This window comes from Desmodus rotundus, chromosome 5, assembly GCF_022682495.2.
Source record: "Desmodus rotundus isolate HL8 chromosome 5, HLdesRot8A.1, whole genome shotgun sequence".
NCBI lineage: Eukaryota > Metazoa > Chordata > Mammalia > Chiroptera > Phyllostomidae > Desmodus > Desmodus rotundus.
In genome coordinates this window covers 152,882,794-152,898,766 of record NC_071391.1, presented here as the reverse complement: position 1 = coordinate 152,898,766, position 15,973 = coordinate 152,882,794, and the positions used below count along the sequence as shown (strand labels likewise).

General features: G+C 54.3%; 1 protein-coding gene across 1 annotated transcript; it reads left to right on the top strand.

The window, feature by feature from the left end:
• The first annotated feature begins 363 nt into the window (after positions 1-363).
• CIMIP2C (ciliary microtubule inner protein 2C) lies at positions 364-15,113 on the top strand. The gene is made up of 4 exons (XM_024552916.2): positions 364-437; positions 11,701-11,974; positions 13,079-13,191; positions 14,969-15,113. The coding sequence occupies exons 1-4, from the start codon at positions 364-366 to the stop codon at positions 15,111-15,113; spliced, it is 606 nt and encodes a 201-aa protein (XP_024408684.1).
• The last annotated feature ends 860 nt before the right edge of the window (positions 15,114-15,973 follow it).

Sequence of the window (15,973 nt, the reverse complement as noted above, 5' to 3'; positions counted from 1 at the left end):
TCCTCAGCGACTTTCCAATTCCGTCCAGCATCTGGGCGTCACCACACCATGCAGGGAAGTCCAGAGATGAGCCCATTTCTGGATGTGAGAGCGGAGCTTGGGAGGGATCGGCGATTTGCGGGGTCACCACTATTGCACGTGGAGAATGGAGCATTTTCAGCGCGCGCCGTGAGGGTCTGCTCCAGGAAGTGGGTTTTGAGTGGGGGTGGGCGGCAGCCCAGGAACACCGAGGCTTCCCAGCCGCACTGGTGTTGCCAGGCGCGCGATTGCCGGTTGACCCGGGCTGTTGACACCGCCCCCCCCCCCCGCCCCCCCGGCGGAGAACCCAGAAGCAGGGCTCGCTGAGCACTCGCCGCACCCACCATGGCCTCCCACAGTGCTGGCACCCTAGTGACCGAGTTCAGTGCTGCCTACAGGCCCCCTGCCCTCATGCCAGGGTAAGGCCACAGCGCACCCAGGCTGAACCTGCAGGTTGGAGCCCCGGGGGACACCTCTCCCTTCCCCTGCCCGCGAAACCCTCCTCTGTCGTTCAAACTCCGCCCCTACATCTGTGGGGTTTGAAGGAACCCGAGGTGCCAATTTTCCACCCAGCCGGGTGGTCCCTCCTCCCTCGGATGAGAGCTCCGAGCAGGCGGTGACTGGGCACGGAGGTGAGGCTCTCCAGATCCCCCTTGGCAGGAAGTCAGTCCCTGGCAGAGACAGAATATACCCAGGCCGTGATAAGGGGACCTCCAGTGGATGGGGGCCGGGTTAGGGGGAGGAGTGGGAGACTTGGTATGGGGTTCGAGTTTGGAGACCCCCAGGCAGGAGCAAGAAGGTGAGAAATCTCCAAAAAGTTAGCAGGCTTGTCAGCCTCCAGCACAGTTTGGGCACTCAGCACTTGAGCAACATTAGTATTTGTCCTTTAAGAAGCTAAGGACACTTCCGGCCAAGATGGAGGCATAGGTAGATACACTTTGCCTCCTCACACAACCAAAACAAGGACAACAACAAATTTAAAAACAAAAAATAACTAGAACTGCCAGAAAAGCAACTGTATGGAAGTCCGACAACCAAGGAGTTAAAGAAGAAACATTCATCCAGACCGGCAGGAGGGGCAGAGACAGGCAGCCGGGGTGGAGAGGACATGGGACAAGGCAGTGGCTGGAGGATCGGGGTGGCCAAGGTGGTGGCTGGTGGAGCGGGTGGTCCCACATCTGTGTGTGGATAAACCCAGAGGAACAACTGGGGAGTGAGACAGACTGCGCAATCCAGGGTTCCAGCATGGGGAAATAAAGCCTCAAAACTTCTGACTGTAAAAACTTATGGAGGTTGAGGCTGTGGGAGAAATTCCTGCCCTCACAAGAGAGTTCATGGGAGAGACCCACATGCTCCTAGAACATACACAAACCCCACCACCCAGGAATCAGCACCTCAAGGGCCCAATTTGCTTGTAGGTAGAGGAGGAAGTGACTGACAGCCCACAGAGAGCTGAGCAAGTGGCATTGTTCCCTCTCTGTCCCCTCCCCCACATACACCACCACAGCACAACAGGGTTGCCCCACCCTGGCAAACACCCGAGGCTCTGCTCCTTACTATGTAACAGGCCCAGGGAGACAAAAAATATATATATATGGCCCAAATGAAAGAACAGATCAAAGCTCCAGAAAAAATACAACTAAGTGATGAAGAGATAGCCAACTTATCAGATGCACAGTTCAAAACGCTGGTAATCAGGATGCTCACAGAAACCATTGAGTATGGTTGAAAAATAGAGGAAAAAGTGAAGGATATGAAAAGTGAAATAAAGGAAAATGTATAGGGAACCAACAGTGATGGGAAGGAAACCAGGACTCAAATCAATGGTTTGGAGCAGAAGGAAGAAACAAACATTCAACCAGAGCAGAATGAAGAAATGAGAATTCAAAAAAATGAGGAGAGACTTAGGAACCTCCAGGACAACTTTAAACATTCCAATATCCAAGTCATAAGGATTCCAGAAGGAGAAGAGGAAGAGCAAGAAATTGAAAAGTTGTTTGAAAACATAATGAAGGAGAACTCCCCAATATGGCAAAGGAAATAGACTTCCAGGAAGTCCAGGAAGCTCAGAGAGTCCCAAAGAAGTTGGACCCAAGGAAGCACACACCAAGGCACATCATAATTACATTACCCGAGATGAAAGATAAGGAGAGAATGTTAAAAGCAGCAAGAGGAAAGGAGACAGTTACCTGTCTCCAAGGAGTTCCCATAAGACTATCAGCTGATTTCTTAAGGGAAACCTTACAGGCAATAAGGGGCTAGGAAGAAGTATTCCAAATCATGAAAAGCAAGGACCTACATCCAAGAATACTGTATCCAGCAAAGCTATCATTTAGAGTGGAAAGGCAGATAAAGTGCTTCCCAGATAAGGTCAAGTTCAAGGAGTTCATCATCACCAAGCCCTTATTATATGAAATGTTAAAGGGATTTATATAAGAAAAAGAAGATGATCAGAACTATGAACACTAAAATGACAACAAACACACCTATCAACAACCAAACCTAAAAAGACAAAAACAAAAATGAACTAAGCAAACAACTGGAACAGGAACAGAATCACAGAAATGGAGATCACATGGAGGGTTATCAGTGGGGTGGGGAGGGGTGGGGAGAACGGGGGAAAAGGGACAGGGAACAAGAAGCATAAATGGTAGGTAGAAAATAGACAGGGGGAGGTTAAGAATAGTATAGGAAATGGAGAAGCCGAAGAATTTATATGTACGAACCAGGGACATGAACTAAGTTGGGGGAATGATGGTGGGGGGGTGGTACAAGGTGGAGGGGAATATAAGGGAGGAAAAATGGGGCAACTATAATAGCATAATCGATAAAATATATTTTTAAAAAGTTAAGGAGACCAATGGGTGCCTAGGGGTGCGGCTCGAAACTGGCAGGACGGTAGTGTGCCCTATCCTTGGGTGTGTGGTCAGCTCTCCCAGTGACCTCACTGCATCCTCACAGTGTGCTGGCTCTGAAAGCTTCCCAGCCCCCAGGACTGCCTGGTCTTTAGCATTTCCAGATGCAGGGTCAAACCTACCTTTTCTTTCTCTGGATATTTTCAAACTCCAAACATCCAAGAGGCAAGTCTGATTGTTTCCTTCTTGCCCTTTCTCCCAAAGTGTCTGAGATTTCCACTCCCAACCTCCTCTTTAGGGTCTAAGATTGTCTTGTCTCTCCTACCAGTTATCACAGGCATTGAGGCAGAAGCTGCATTCTGAGAAGCAACCTTCACAGTTTCAGCACATCTGTACAGAATGAATGAATGAATGAATGAATGAATGAATGAGTGTGTGAATGAACTTAATGTCTTGAGAGTTCTACAGGCAGATCTTCGTGTGGGTGGAAAACAAATATGCTCTCCCTTGTGAACTGAACATTGAAAAATGCACACAAGATTCCATAACATAGTTAGTGTGAAGTTTGGGTTGTTTTGAAGCAGGACAAACAAGACATTTGAGGGGCTGTGGTATCAAAATCGTTTCTGCACACAGAGGCGGTGCAGTAACTAGGGGCTGGTACTGCAGTGTTAACCAGCCCATGCATGGGCAGGACCTTGGAGAGCTCACAAGCTCCTTGGGTTCCCATGGGGCAGCGCTGATTTGCCAGGCCACACTTTCCTGTTCTTTCATTCCTTTCGGCATTTGTTTGATAAAGACATGTTGAATGCTTGGGATATTCCAGGTGTTTTATTAAGACAAAAACAGGGTGGGGGCTGCCCTTGAGGGGTTCCCAGTCTGGGGTAAATGCACATTAGTTCAAGTCCATCTTTGCAGTCTTGGAGAGTGGTGTTTATATCACATTGTGGGTGTCTCTCATAAGGTTTGATACATTGATTTGATACATTGATATATTTTTTCCTTAAGCCCCCCACAGTCTCCACGTGGAACTTAACCCTCTCCCACAGTTCCCCCACTCTGTTTAGGTCTGAGTGGGTGGGCGGGGAGTGATTGTTTCAGAAGCAATCCCCGATGTTGTTCTGTTTGCAGCACTGCCTGCGTTTCCTTGAGCTCTCTGTCCTGTTACTGGTCTAGAGGTTGTGATAACAAGTGCGTTGTGGACAAGGCTCCAAGCCTGCACTGGGCTGGTTTGAGCAGCTGAGCCTGGACCCGCTGCTTTCTCAGCTGGGTCTTCCTGGGAGGGGCACACTCTCCCTAAAGATCCCCGTCAGTGAGGGGATGAATTGAGTCATCTTGTCTTTCCAAATGTTACCTCATTGGCAATTTTGTTAACTTAATGAAAGAATCCAAGAGTCCCCACCACACTTGGGTAATTACTGTTTTTGTGTGTGTTTTCTAACATTAATCACAGGATTTTCAGTGCAACCAGTGTCTTCTGATGCTCAAATTGTCCCCCTTACCCGTTTCATTCATGGAGACAGAGAATACCCGCATTGGTGAGGACCTCAGAGGTCAGGGAACCCAGCCCTCTCCTGTTTCTGACACCATTAAGGACCTCAGAGGTCAGGAAACCCAGCCCTCTCCTGTTTCTGACGCCATTATCGAGGTCGGTGGGGGGATTTGCCTGAACCCCGGGCTGGCAATGGAAGAGCTGGGCTGGAACCAGGTCACTGAAGCCCTATAGCAGCACTGTGAGCCCCCATTTATGAGCACCTACTATGTGACAGGCACTGTGCTGGGTTCTTTATGAACTTTTTATTAAAAACCCTTCACAACAACCTAGAAGAGAAATGAGAAACTTGCCCCAAGTCATTCAGCAAGCTGCCCAGCCAGGTCTTCGTGACTTCAACATCCCCTCTCCCCAGTCTCCCCCAGTCCCTCCCATTGCTATCTGTCACCCTTAGTCAGACCCCTGTGGTGTTTGTTCATGACCTGATTGCAGGTACCGTGGGAAATGGGATGCTGGTCTTCAGACTGGTTGGCCAGGGCACTCCTGGCTGCTCCGGACAGCATGGTCCTCGAGCATCCTACCTTTGTCTGGCCTGTGTACCATCCCTGCAGTGAGCAGAGAGCGCTTGGGTCAGCATCCCCGGGACTGTAAAAGCCTATGAAGGGATGAGACTGGCCTAGTGACACTCTGTGCCTCCTGCTTGCAGGTCACATCTGGGTGACCTCCTTTCCCTTGCTCTGTCTCCCACCACACCTTCCCAGGAGTTCTGTGCAAGCACGTGACCTCCCCCCATGTGTTCATTCACACCCAGACTACTTCTGCTCCCTGGCGCCCACAGCTCCTGCCCGGGAGGGAGGGAGGGCAGGAGGACTTGCCCCCCAGTCCCTCCCTCCATTTGCCTGGAGGGGCAGCGGTGCCCATACCTGCCACTGAGCTGGGTCCTGGCCTCAGGGCCTTGACAGCTTGCCATTGTCAAGAGGGTGGCCCCACAAGGGGGCTGTGCCACTCCCCCAGAATCCCCACACAACAGATGGGCAAACCCAGTTTGTGCTGGCAAATGAGTAGCGACCCAGTCTCTGGAGAGAAGAAGACTTGATCTGTAGGGCTCGCTCATGTCTGTGCTATAAATACTCCTGCCACAGCTGCAGTGGAGCTGTCAACACGATGCACCAAACACGGAGCTGGGAAGGGATGCGCAGCAATAGGCGTCACACGAATCCCACCATACAGATGCCGTCGACGGAAGTTACCTCAAGAACACAGACAACAGTGAAGTGTATAAAATACCTAGGAAGTGATGAGTTTTCAGTATTTACTACCTTTGTTTTTAATATCATTTCTGTAATAGTAACTTTATGTAATTTAATTTTTAATGGTAGCTTGTTTAACAACAGGTGTGCAAATATCCTGAAAATTTAGCAATCGGCTCCCTCGAGCCCGGACGAGCCAGTACAAGCCGCCCCCGGGACCCCTCTGCCTGATCCTGACAACTGCTTCAGGCCTGAGGTCTCACCTCCTGGGGTGCTGGCTGGGCGGCCAGCCAGGGGAGGGGAAAGCAGGATGTGGCAGCTGTTTCCGAAGCCCCTTTCGTTTCAGCCCAGGCTCTGGCTCATGGGGGAGTGGGGGGCAGCCCTGAAGACAGGCCAGTGCTTCCTGGGCTGTGAAACGAAGGGGCTCTGTGCAGGAGGGTGCAGCAGGGCCTGTGTGTCCAGACAGGTGACCGGTGCCCCTCACCCGGCCCTGAGGAACTGGGGAGACTTCCCCTAAAAGCAGGGGTCACAGGCCCTGGGGACCTGGGCTTTGGAACAGGGAACTTCCTTCTCTCCAGAGGAATCATTATCCCTTAAAAATGTGCCTCCACTTGTCAGTTCAAATCAACGGTATTTACAGAGCACCAACTACAAAGTGCCAGGCATGCTAAGGGTGGAGATATGAGCAGCGCTCAGCCCTCTCTCCCCACTGCGTCTACAGTTCTGAAGGAAAGACTATACTGAGGGCCCAGGTGATTACAACACAGCAGAGCATGAACTGAGACATAACAGAGGCACAAAGAGCAAAGACAGTTTGGTGGAACGAACGGCCATGGCCCCTGGGTGGGTCAGAAGGGGCTCCACGCGGATGGGGCATTTGACACACTCCTTGGAGGATGGGTGAGATCACAGTGTGGGCAGAGGAGGACAGCAGCATCTCCTGGACAGAGGGGTGGCTGGAGGACAGCATGGGGTGGGGGTGAGGACAGGATACATGCCCACAGTAGCAAGTGGCCCATTTGGCTGGAGTGGGAAAACTACGGTGTGAAAGTGGGTGATAAGATGGCAAAGATCTTCCGCAGAGGCCTGAATTGAGCAAGCCCTTGTGCGCCTGGCTCAGTTTATTCTTGATTTCACAGGCAATGGGGAGCCCTGGGGGGCTTTGCCCAGGGGAAGAATCTGACCGGAACTGTGCTCAGCAGGTGGCATTGTGGAGAGGAGGGAGCATGTGGAATGAGGGCACGCTAAGTGGTAACAAGTTAATTAGTTAATCGGGCTGCTCATGGGATCCCAGTGGCTCCTGGTAATTAATTTTCATGTTAGCCACCAGTGCTATTAAGTGGCAGGGAGGGGCTGCTCCCAATCCGCACGTAACCGACCACAGTGGACTTTGGGATGCTTGTGCGGTCATTGCCCAGGGGCCGGCTGAGCACTGGCTCCTTCCTCGTGTGGCGTGCAGATGGGTGAGGGGCGGGGGAGTGGTGAAGGCATCAAGGAGGAGGGGTGGTGGCACAACAGGGACTGTCTGAGGCCCTGCCAGACCTGCCATTCCCCTCTGTTCCTCTCCACCTTGCCCTGCCACGTGACCAACAAAACAGGCCTTTGGAAGGCTCTCCAGTGGAACTGCATGGGGTCATGCTCCAGGCTCACAGACGCAGGGGCACACAAGGGACACAGCCGAGGTGGCCAAGGCATGCCCACGGAGTGCTAAATAAATGTGGACACTTGCACGTGCCCCTCCCCAAGCAGCAAGTTCTGCACGGAGTCTGGAATCCAGGCAGAACTTAGGAGGGTGCGGAGGAGCGGGCTCCTATTCTGTTGGAATGCAAATACCTTGGCATTCGGAGAAGGCGGAGAAGCGGGGAGCAGAGGAGGAGTACACAGAGAGCCTGGGGGTGGCAAAGAGAAGAATCACAAGAACACGTCACATTTCTATAGCTACTTTCTTCGAAGGAGTGCAAACGTCCCCGTGGGTGGGATGCTTTGTGACAGAGACAAGCCCCTTTGGAAACAGCATTCTAAGACGTGGTACCCCCGGGTTTCTGGACTTCTGCCTCCTCCGGTGAACGTGCATTGAACACTTGTCACATGTCAGGCGCTGTGCAGGTGCTGGGGATACAGGAGAACGCAGATTAGCAGAGGAAATGAACTAACAGGTCTGTGTGGATGAAGGATAATCCTGTTGGGAAGCGGAGATATTGGTAGAGGTCGTGTGGTCAGCGAAGGTGGCAGAGAGCCCTGGCTCTGGGAGTGGGTGGGAAATGCCCTGAGGGGCGGGAGGGAAGAGGCACCAGGAGAAGAAGTGCATGTGAAGGCTTGCAGGCTTCGAGAGCATGTGGGGCCCCCGAGATGCCAGTAACGTTCCTGGGCTTAGGGCGTCTGTGGGGACGGGGTAAGAGAGCCATCAGCCTCGGCGACCTGGCATCGGTGTGGACGACAGGCTGGGGGGGACAGAACTTGCTCCAGGACCCTAGCTAGGAGATCCGAGACTGTCCAGTGAGCGAAGAGGAAGGCCTGTAGCCGTGGGACGGAGGAGGATCGTGGGAGAGTCACTGACGAGGGAGCGCAAGCAAGACTCAAGGAGGGTTGGCTGTGGAGGACAGCTGGGTGACCCCTGGTGCTTTCTGGTGGGTGGGGTGGCCTTAACCAGGACCAGGGTATCCAGAAGGAGGAGCAGGCTACTCTCAGTCACTCTAAGTGGGGAGTCTGAGAGCGAGCCCTGAGTGGACAGCTGGGTGCGTGCATCTTCGCCGGGCGGAGGGTCGGACCAGAGGTGCGGATCTGGGTGACCTGGCCTGGGGAGTCTGACACACATGAGCCCCCCCGGAGGCAGTGGGGCTCTGGAAAGAGGAGAGAACTCTGGGGTAACACGAGCACCTAGAAGGTGAGCAGGGGAAGAGAGCCAGACCCCCGTTTGTCCCCCTCCACACTGGGGCTCTCCTCAAAGCCTCACCCAGTGGGGTCCCCTTTATGGAGCTCCGCCACCCCCCACTGTGTGGGAATGGGTCTCCTCTCCTTTAATAGCATCAGAGCCTTGACCATCAGCACAGCCCCTGCACACACGCCCCATGGCTCAATGAGCACTGAATGGGGGCGGGGGGAGGCTCGGGGAAGGGGGGCTGAGCCACGTGGACCTTTGTGATTCCCTGTGCACCTAGCCCTGTGCTTCACACAGTAGGTTCCCAATAAAGTAACTCTTAATGCCATCCTGACTCTTAAAACAACAAGTACATGTACAAAGAAGAAAGCAACAACCCCACATCCCTTAATCCACACCTAGAATCCCCCAGAGTTAGCATCTGGTGACTTCAGTCCAGGTTTCTCGCTACATGTATAGTCAGATCAGAGACGAGATGGATGGGTGGATGGGGAGAGAGACGGAGCAATTGTACAAAAAGAGGACCATACGCATTTGCTGCCTGAGTGTGAAGTGTACTCTTACAAGGGTTAGCTGAAGAGAAGGGTACTGAAGTAAAATGGGGAAAGGGCCGGACTTCAGGTAAATGCTCATTCATCACAGGAGACACTAGTTCATAAAGGCTCTGTCTGAGAGAGAGAGAGAGAGAGACTATAGAGACCATGGCGGGGTTAGAGTCTTGATGTTGTATGTGCCTCTATATGTGTGTGTGTGCACATGCACATGTGTGCACGTGTTCATGTGCATATGTGTGCGTGTGTTTAGCGGCACAGTCCGGTTTTACATGCCGCGTGCTAACCCTGCCTTAGAAATTCATAGTAAGAGCATTCCCATCTCCCCCACCCACTCCCCAATAGTTGTTTAAATTAGTTCTTTCTTTGCCAGGATTATAACACTTACATTCTGTCCTGCAACCAGCCTTCACCTAGTTACTCTCCCTAGTGTTATCCTTAGGTAGGGTTGAAGCTAACCACCAGTCATTCTAACAGTTGCTACATTACTGGTTTTTTTCTGTGCATCATCTCTGATTGGCGGCATTTTGTCACTGGACTCCATGTTCCCGAAGAGGCCAGGGGGGCTTTATTTTCTCAGTCCTTTCCTGCTGGGGAAGGACTGGCAACTTCCTTTGTACCTGAGTGACCACTTGGCCAGTCTGGTATTCTAGGGTCTCGTATTCCTTCTGTCACTTTATTATTATTATTATTATTATTATTATTTATGTCGCGTTATTGGGGGTTGGCAGGACTTGGGGACCAGCACCTCTTTCATTCTCTGTGTTCTGAACCACTTGAGAAATGAGATGAAAGAGCCACAGCAGAGAGTGGGGACAAGGCTCTGAGCCCAGGCTGAGTCGGCAGGGCTGGGCCGGGGCAGGCTTTCCTCCCGAGAGTGGAGTGTATCCATCCAAAACAGGGCATGAGGGTGCTGAGGGGGCTTCCTTGCTTCCAAGGAAAGGGGGAAGGAGGGGTGGGCTTCAACGAGCCCTGTGTTTTCCCTTCCACTCACCAGTGTTCCTTCACCTTCTACATAGAAGAGCAAGTGGGGGACAGAGACCTCGTGGGGGGCTCCCTCCTCGTGGAAGGGCTCATTGAGATGGAGGAAGAGGCATCTCCCTACCGCTTGCTTTGATTGTTGGCTTTAGTGAACTCATACTGTTATTAAGTCTCAAACCCAGCACAGAGAACGCTCAGGAGCTCTGCTTCTGCTTCTCAGGTTGTTTCTTCCATTGAGTTTCCTCCGGTGCAAATGTTACAGTGAGTGAAGGACATTGGACTTGGCAACTGGAGGACCTTATGTGGCTTTAATGAAAAAGTGCAGGTTCACGTTTAGTGGTGGGTCAGAAGTCAGACTGAGTGAGGTCATGGAAAGAGTAGGAGAGGAAGAAATGAAGAAGTTCCAGAGGATTCCTTAGAGAAATTTAAAAACAAAGGAAGAGAATGGATGGTACGTGAGAAAACACAGCTTACTGGAGGCGTTCCCAGTCTAGGAAAAATGCCGGAAAATGTGCACGCTCGTAGGCAGAAGGGGAGAAGCTAAGAGGGAAGGAGCGACTGCAGATGGCCAGGAGGAAGGGCAGAGGTGGAGTGAAACAGGGAGGGGCCGATGGGGGGAAGTGGAGGCAGGAAGGGTGAGCCTTGGCAACTCGGAGAACTCTGTCCTGGTAGTGGCCATGGGGAGCCCACAGGCTCACAGGCACTCAGCAGCTCACCGTCTTTTCAAATCAGGAGACATGGCCACCGGCAAGGAACTCAGGAGAGACCAGCACAAGGGCAGAGGCAGGTGGGAGAGGGTTAGGACCCCCCGGGTCGGGGTATCGAGAGCAGAGTTGCCCAGGGACAAGACAGGTGAGGCTGAAGGGAGGCTCCCCACTTGCTGCCTGCTCTGTGGACTGATCTCTCCCTGCTCTGGCCCAGGCAAACTCAAGCTGCAAGATTCTAGAAGGCACAGCTGCTGAGGGCAGGGCCGGGGGCGGGGGGGTGCCAGCCAGCAGGGAGGGACTCTTCTTTACACTCTGCCGGCAGTGGAGAGCACTGGGAAGGTCAGTCGTTGTGATTAGCTTTCTTGCCTTCCCTTGAAGATGAAGAGAAGGAAGTCATGCTTCACCGCCTAGTTGTAAGCCAGCGCCCATTCTACCAGTGAGCAGACTGGAGCCCAAAGCCGCCCTCCGAGGGAGCGCTGAAGAGCTGGCTTCAAAGACCTCACCATTCTGTAGCCTCGGGTGCAGGGCAAGTCCCTGGAATGGAGGAACCCAGGACTTGGTGGTGGTGGAGCAGCTCTCCTCTCCTCCAGGGCCACCCTGGGGGCGCTGCAGGAGACCTCAGCATCTCCAGACCAGCCCCTGAAGGGGGCCATTGAGGGACAGTGACTTGCCAACGGCCTTGCTGAGGGGGTCAGGACAAGGACCCCAGAGTTCTGGCCCCTGTGTAAGCCTCTGGTCTGGAGACGTGACCAGCCTGGAGGTCTAGGGAAAGAAGGGGTCCACAGTCTCTCTCACTTGTGCTTCCCCCAGGGCCCCGAGCTGGGCAGTGAGCCTTAGGCAGCCTCTCGAGGCTCAGAGGTGACCCACAGGCCCAGTGGCCTCACCCCCAGGTTTCAAGGGCCCCCTGTGGAGGTGGCCCTGGAGCCCTTCCCTGACCTCCTCCTCCCCACCCCTCACTGCTGTCACAGGTACAAAGGCCATGTTCCCGGCTTGGACTTCTCCTTCGGCTCCACCTATGGCAACGCCACTCTCAAGTACTTCCAGGACCACCGCAATGCAGCCCTGGAGAACAGCCACACTCCCTTCAGCAAAGGCGGCCACTTCCCAACCATCTTCTCCCCAAACCCCGACCTTGTGCTGTGTAGCCGCTCCCACGCCCGGGCCCGCTGGCTGCAGAGGCCCAGCTACACCCGCTTCAACCTGGACAGTGACCGCTCCACCGAGCTCTACCGCTTCTACCAGGTGGGCTGGGGCTGGGGAGGCCTCTCACCCCCAGAATACCATCATTTGCTCTCACAGAGCCCCTGAGCCAGCAGGGCGCCCAGTGAGCTAGGCGAGGGGCCCTGAGGAGAGGGCTCAGACTCGCTTCTCAGATCTCCCCTCCCCCAGGGGCTCCAGTGACTCAGTCCTGGCTCCCCCACTGCTGGGAGAGCCAGAGTCTTTGGGGGTGCCTGCCCTCGCCGCTGCCCTGTAGCCTCTTGGCCCTGTGGACCCTTGCTTACCCCCTGCCTGAGTGAAGGCAGAAAACTCCCCCAGATGAATACCGCGTGCACAAAGGGCCCAGCAAGTCTCCACCCGGCCCCGGCCCCGAGTCTGCTCTCGGCTGTACTTGCCCACCTGGAGCCAGGTGCCCACCTGACACCTCCTGCTCCACAGGCCTCTGAGGACGTGCCCCAAGTCGTCCTCAGCCCCAGACAGGGCCCTAAATGCCCTAGAGGCAAGTGGAGGGGACCTGCCCATAGCCCAGTGCCCTTGTCCTGCTCCTCTAGCCCCAGTTCAGACACGCCTCGGCCGTCACCGGCACTCAGCTACCCTAGTAGGGGCCGGGCCCATTCTCTGCTTGTTCCTGGAAACCTCACTGTCTCCCCTGCAAACCGCCCTCCAGGATGGTCAAGGTTACGGGTGCCCGGGGAGCTCCAGGGAGAGGACCAGGCCGATGCTGTCAGACCTGAGGAGCTGTGGGAGTGGCTCAGTGGGCCTGCGCTGGCCTTTGCTCTCCATCTTGGCTGTCACGCAGAGCGTGTTCCATCCAGGAGGGAGGGGAAGGGAGGAAGGAACGCACGGACTTACCTGTGTCACCTGCTGTGCTGGGCCTCACATACCTTACCTCTGCTGGTCATTTGTGTCATTTGCTCTCTGTAGCAAAGCCGGTGTGGTGCCTGGTCTTATCCCCATTAGACAGGTGAGAAGCCAGGCTCAGGGAGCTCGCCACGCTGGGACCCCTCCAGGGGCATTAGGGGAGACAAATACCACCCCTGCTCAAGTGCAACCAGGCGGGAACTGCAGGTGCCCAAGGTCACTCCCGCCCACTAACAAACGTTCGTCTCTTTCCGGGTTAAACCATAGATGGCACAGGAGCATCGAGAGCACTATCGAGACAAGACTGACATGGTGCCTCGTGTCCCCTACTTCGTGCTGCCTGTGAAGGAGAGGGATCGGTACCCCATCCCCACCGACCTGTGAGTGCCTGCCTTCCCTCCATCCATCTAGTCAACAAGCACATGTGCACAGGGCACCTGGGCTCAGCCAGGCATGCAGGCACCCCAAATGGAGACATGAGCCAGGATCTTGCCCTAAAGAGCCTTTGCTCTGAAGGGTGACAGTTACAGAGCAAGGGGGTCAGGATTCTGGAAGCTTCAGGATGCCAGGAACCTGAATGGGCTGAACCAGGAAGAGCGTTTTCCTAGCCAGATGCAAACCCCACGATTTTTGCTAGGCTGAATCTGTAGGTTTCTTCCCTTGCCCTGGCACTTGTCCAAAGCGGGTACAGCTGCCCTGAGCAGCGAGGAGCTGCTGCCCTCTGGTGGATGTGGAGGACAGTATGTAGAATAGGGAACCCGTGTTCCCAACCCCAATGGGACTTGGAAAATGTTCTCCTAGGGACTTGAAAATAGCTTTCAAAGTCCAACTGTCCACCTGGCAAAATACGAAAGTTCTTCCATGCTTGCACCTGACTGCTTTTATCTGGGAGGGCTTTCTTTCCCCCAGGGAAAGGCAGCTCTTCCCTGCAAGATGTCCCAGGCACCCAGTTGCCTCACTTTCCCTCCCGATGCCTGTTGCCCAGGCAGGGAGATCAGAAGTCTGTACCATGAAGGTGTTGAGTGGGGTTGGGAGCATCGGGGGCTCAGGGGCATCGGGATGTCAGTGGGCAGGTCTTGGGTTTCCAACTCCTTGCTGACCCCTGGTTTGCCTCGAGCCCCGGGTCTCATCATGATCACTGTTGATAAACCAGCAACCCTTTCCATAGAGTTTAATGATTCTTTTAAAGAAACAGATTTAACCGCCTCTCTAGATTCCCCTCTGCAAGATAGATGAGCCCATTTTATAAACAGGAAAACTGAGGCTTAGCAATAGCCTCAGAAATTTGTGCCAGGTGGCAAGTCTGGTTGGAGGAACCCAGGCCTCCTGACGCCACCTCTAGGACCCTGGGTTAGCCATCTCCCCCCTTGGGGTGGCTCTGAGTCAACCCAAAGCTGGAGACAGTGTGGGGCCTTTCCTGGGGCCACACCTCCTCTTGAAACTGCTCTGGGCGGGATTTGCATCTCCCACAGCAGCAGGGAGCCCACGTCACCCAGCTTAGTTTCTTCTCCTGACTGTCTGGCATCCTGTGCTGTGCTGGTGGCTTCATGTCCAATGCAGAGGGCCAGCCAGGTGGTTGGGAGGGAGAGGGTCACCACCTGCAGTCAGCCCTTTCCTTGATTGCCTCTGAGGCCTGGGGCAAGTTCCTGCCCTTTCCTGAGTTGCATCGCCATCAACACCATCGACACCATCACCATCATCACCATCACCACCACCATCACCACCACCACCACCACCACCACCACCACCACCATCACCATCACCATCAACATTCCTTATAACATCGGTTGAGCGTTTGCTCCTCCTGCAGCATTATGCTAAGTGCTTTATATGCATTACCTCATTGACGCCTCAACACAGAGCTAAGAGGGAAGTACCAACATCAGTTCATTTGTGTGCGCACACTTCCGGTGGCAGCTGGGCCTGAATCTGTTCCAGGTCTGCCTGCCATCCGGGTCCCTGCTCTTAACCGCTCTACTCTTGTGCGAATGTAACCTGTGTCAAGGGCAGGGTGACTTACCAGATGCTAAACTGATTCGCAGCCAGTAGGGCGAGGGGCCACATGGGCTAGGGAATGGGCAGGTGAGGCTGTGGGGGGCATTTCACACCCTCCCTCCCTGGCACACCACCTAACACTGCCTCCACCCTCACCCCCAGGCCTCCACTGAGCCCGAAGGATAAGTGGCACCTTTTACGAATGTCGCCCGACAACCTGAAGACCTACCAGACGTTCCCATCAGGGAAGAGGGTCTCCTCACAGGAGCGGCAGAAGAGAGACTCCTACTTTGAGTTCAGAGCATGATGCCTGAGAGTCGTGGCCTCAGCCAGGTTGGCTCTTTGGAATAAAATGATTAGCCATGACTCCCCAACACTCCTCTCCTCCAGGAGCTCTTGGCCACAGCAGGACAGCATCGGAGGATCACACAGCACAGTGTCCTAAGGGCTGTGGAAAGCTCAGCCCATGGGGCTTCAAGCCAAGAAAAAGCAGTGTCCAGTGAGCTGCTCGCCCGCCTCTCCCCCGATGTGCAGGGGGAGAACTGGGGACTGGGGGGCTCCCGAGACTTGGTGGCAGGTCGCACAGGTGCAGAGATACCTTCCAGTGGCATAACCGAGGAAGCCCCATGGTCCCATGTCTGCGAATGAGGGTGAAGTGATCCCAGACTATTGACCTGGGTGTCACATGCAAAGGAATTCCCGTTTGAGCCCTGGCTCAGCGTTACGTGGTCCATACAACACCCTGTAACAGCAGTGGGGCCCCTGGTAGACCCTGAGGCCCAGAGAAGTTGCCCGAGTTCACATGGCTTGGAAATGACACAGCCAGGACTTGAACCCAGGTCTTTCTGACTCCTCCCAGGCCCTGGTTGTGGTCCAGATGGAGACTGGGTGCAGGGCTGATGCAGCCCTTTGGATCCCAAAGGACCCTGTGGTGCCCTGAGGAGAAGTGCACCTTCCTGTGTCCTGCCCAGACTGGCATGGACACACTGATTTGCCATCCACCCTGGGACCATCTAGAAGGGAACAGGAGGGAGCGACCTAGACTAAGCCACTCTTCAAGGACTCTCTATGTTTCGGGAAGCTCTAGGCCAGACGTGGACACTGGGAGTGGCTTCCGAGGTCACATGCCTGAGGTGGCCTGGGAATCCAGGGGTCTGGAGTGTCTTC

Coding starts and splice junctions, on each gene's coding strand:
- CIMIP2C (XM_024552916.2), top strand. CDS start 364: ATGGCCTCCCACAGTGCTGGCACCCTAGTGACCGAGTTCAGTGCTGCC. Junction 438..11,700: donor CCCCCTGCCCTCATGCCAGG/GTAAGGCCACAG, acceptor CTGCTGTCACAG/GTACAAAGGCCATGTTCCCG. Junction 11,975..13,078: donor AGCTCTACCGCTTCTACCAG/GTGGGCTGGGGC, acceptor GTTAAACCATAG/ATGGCACAGGAGCATCGAGA.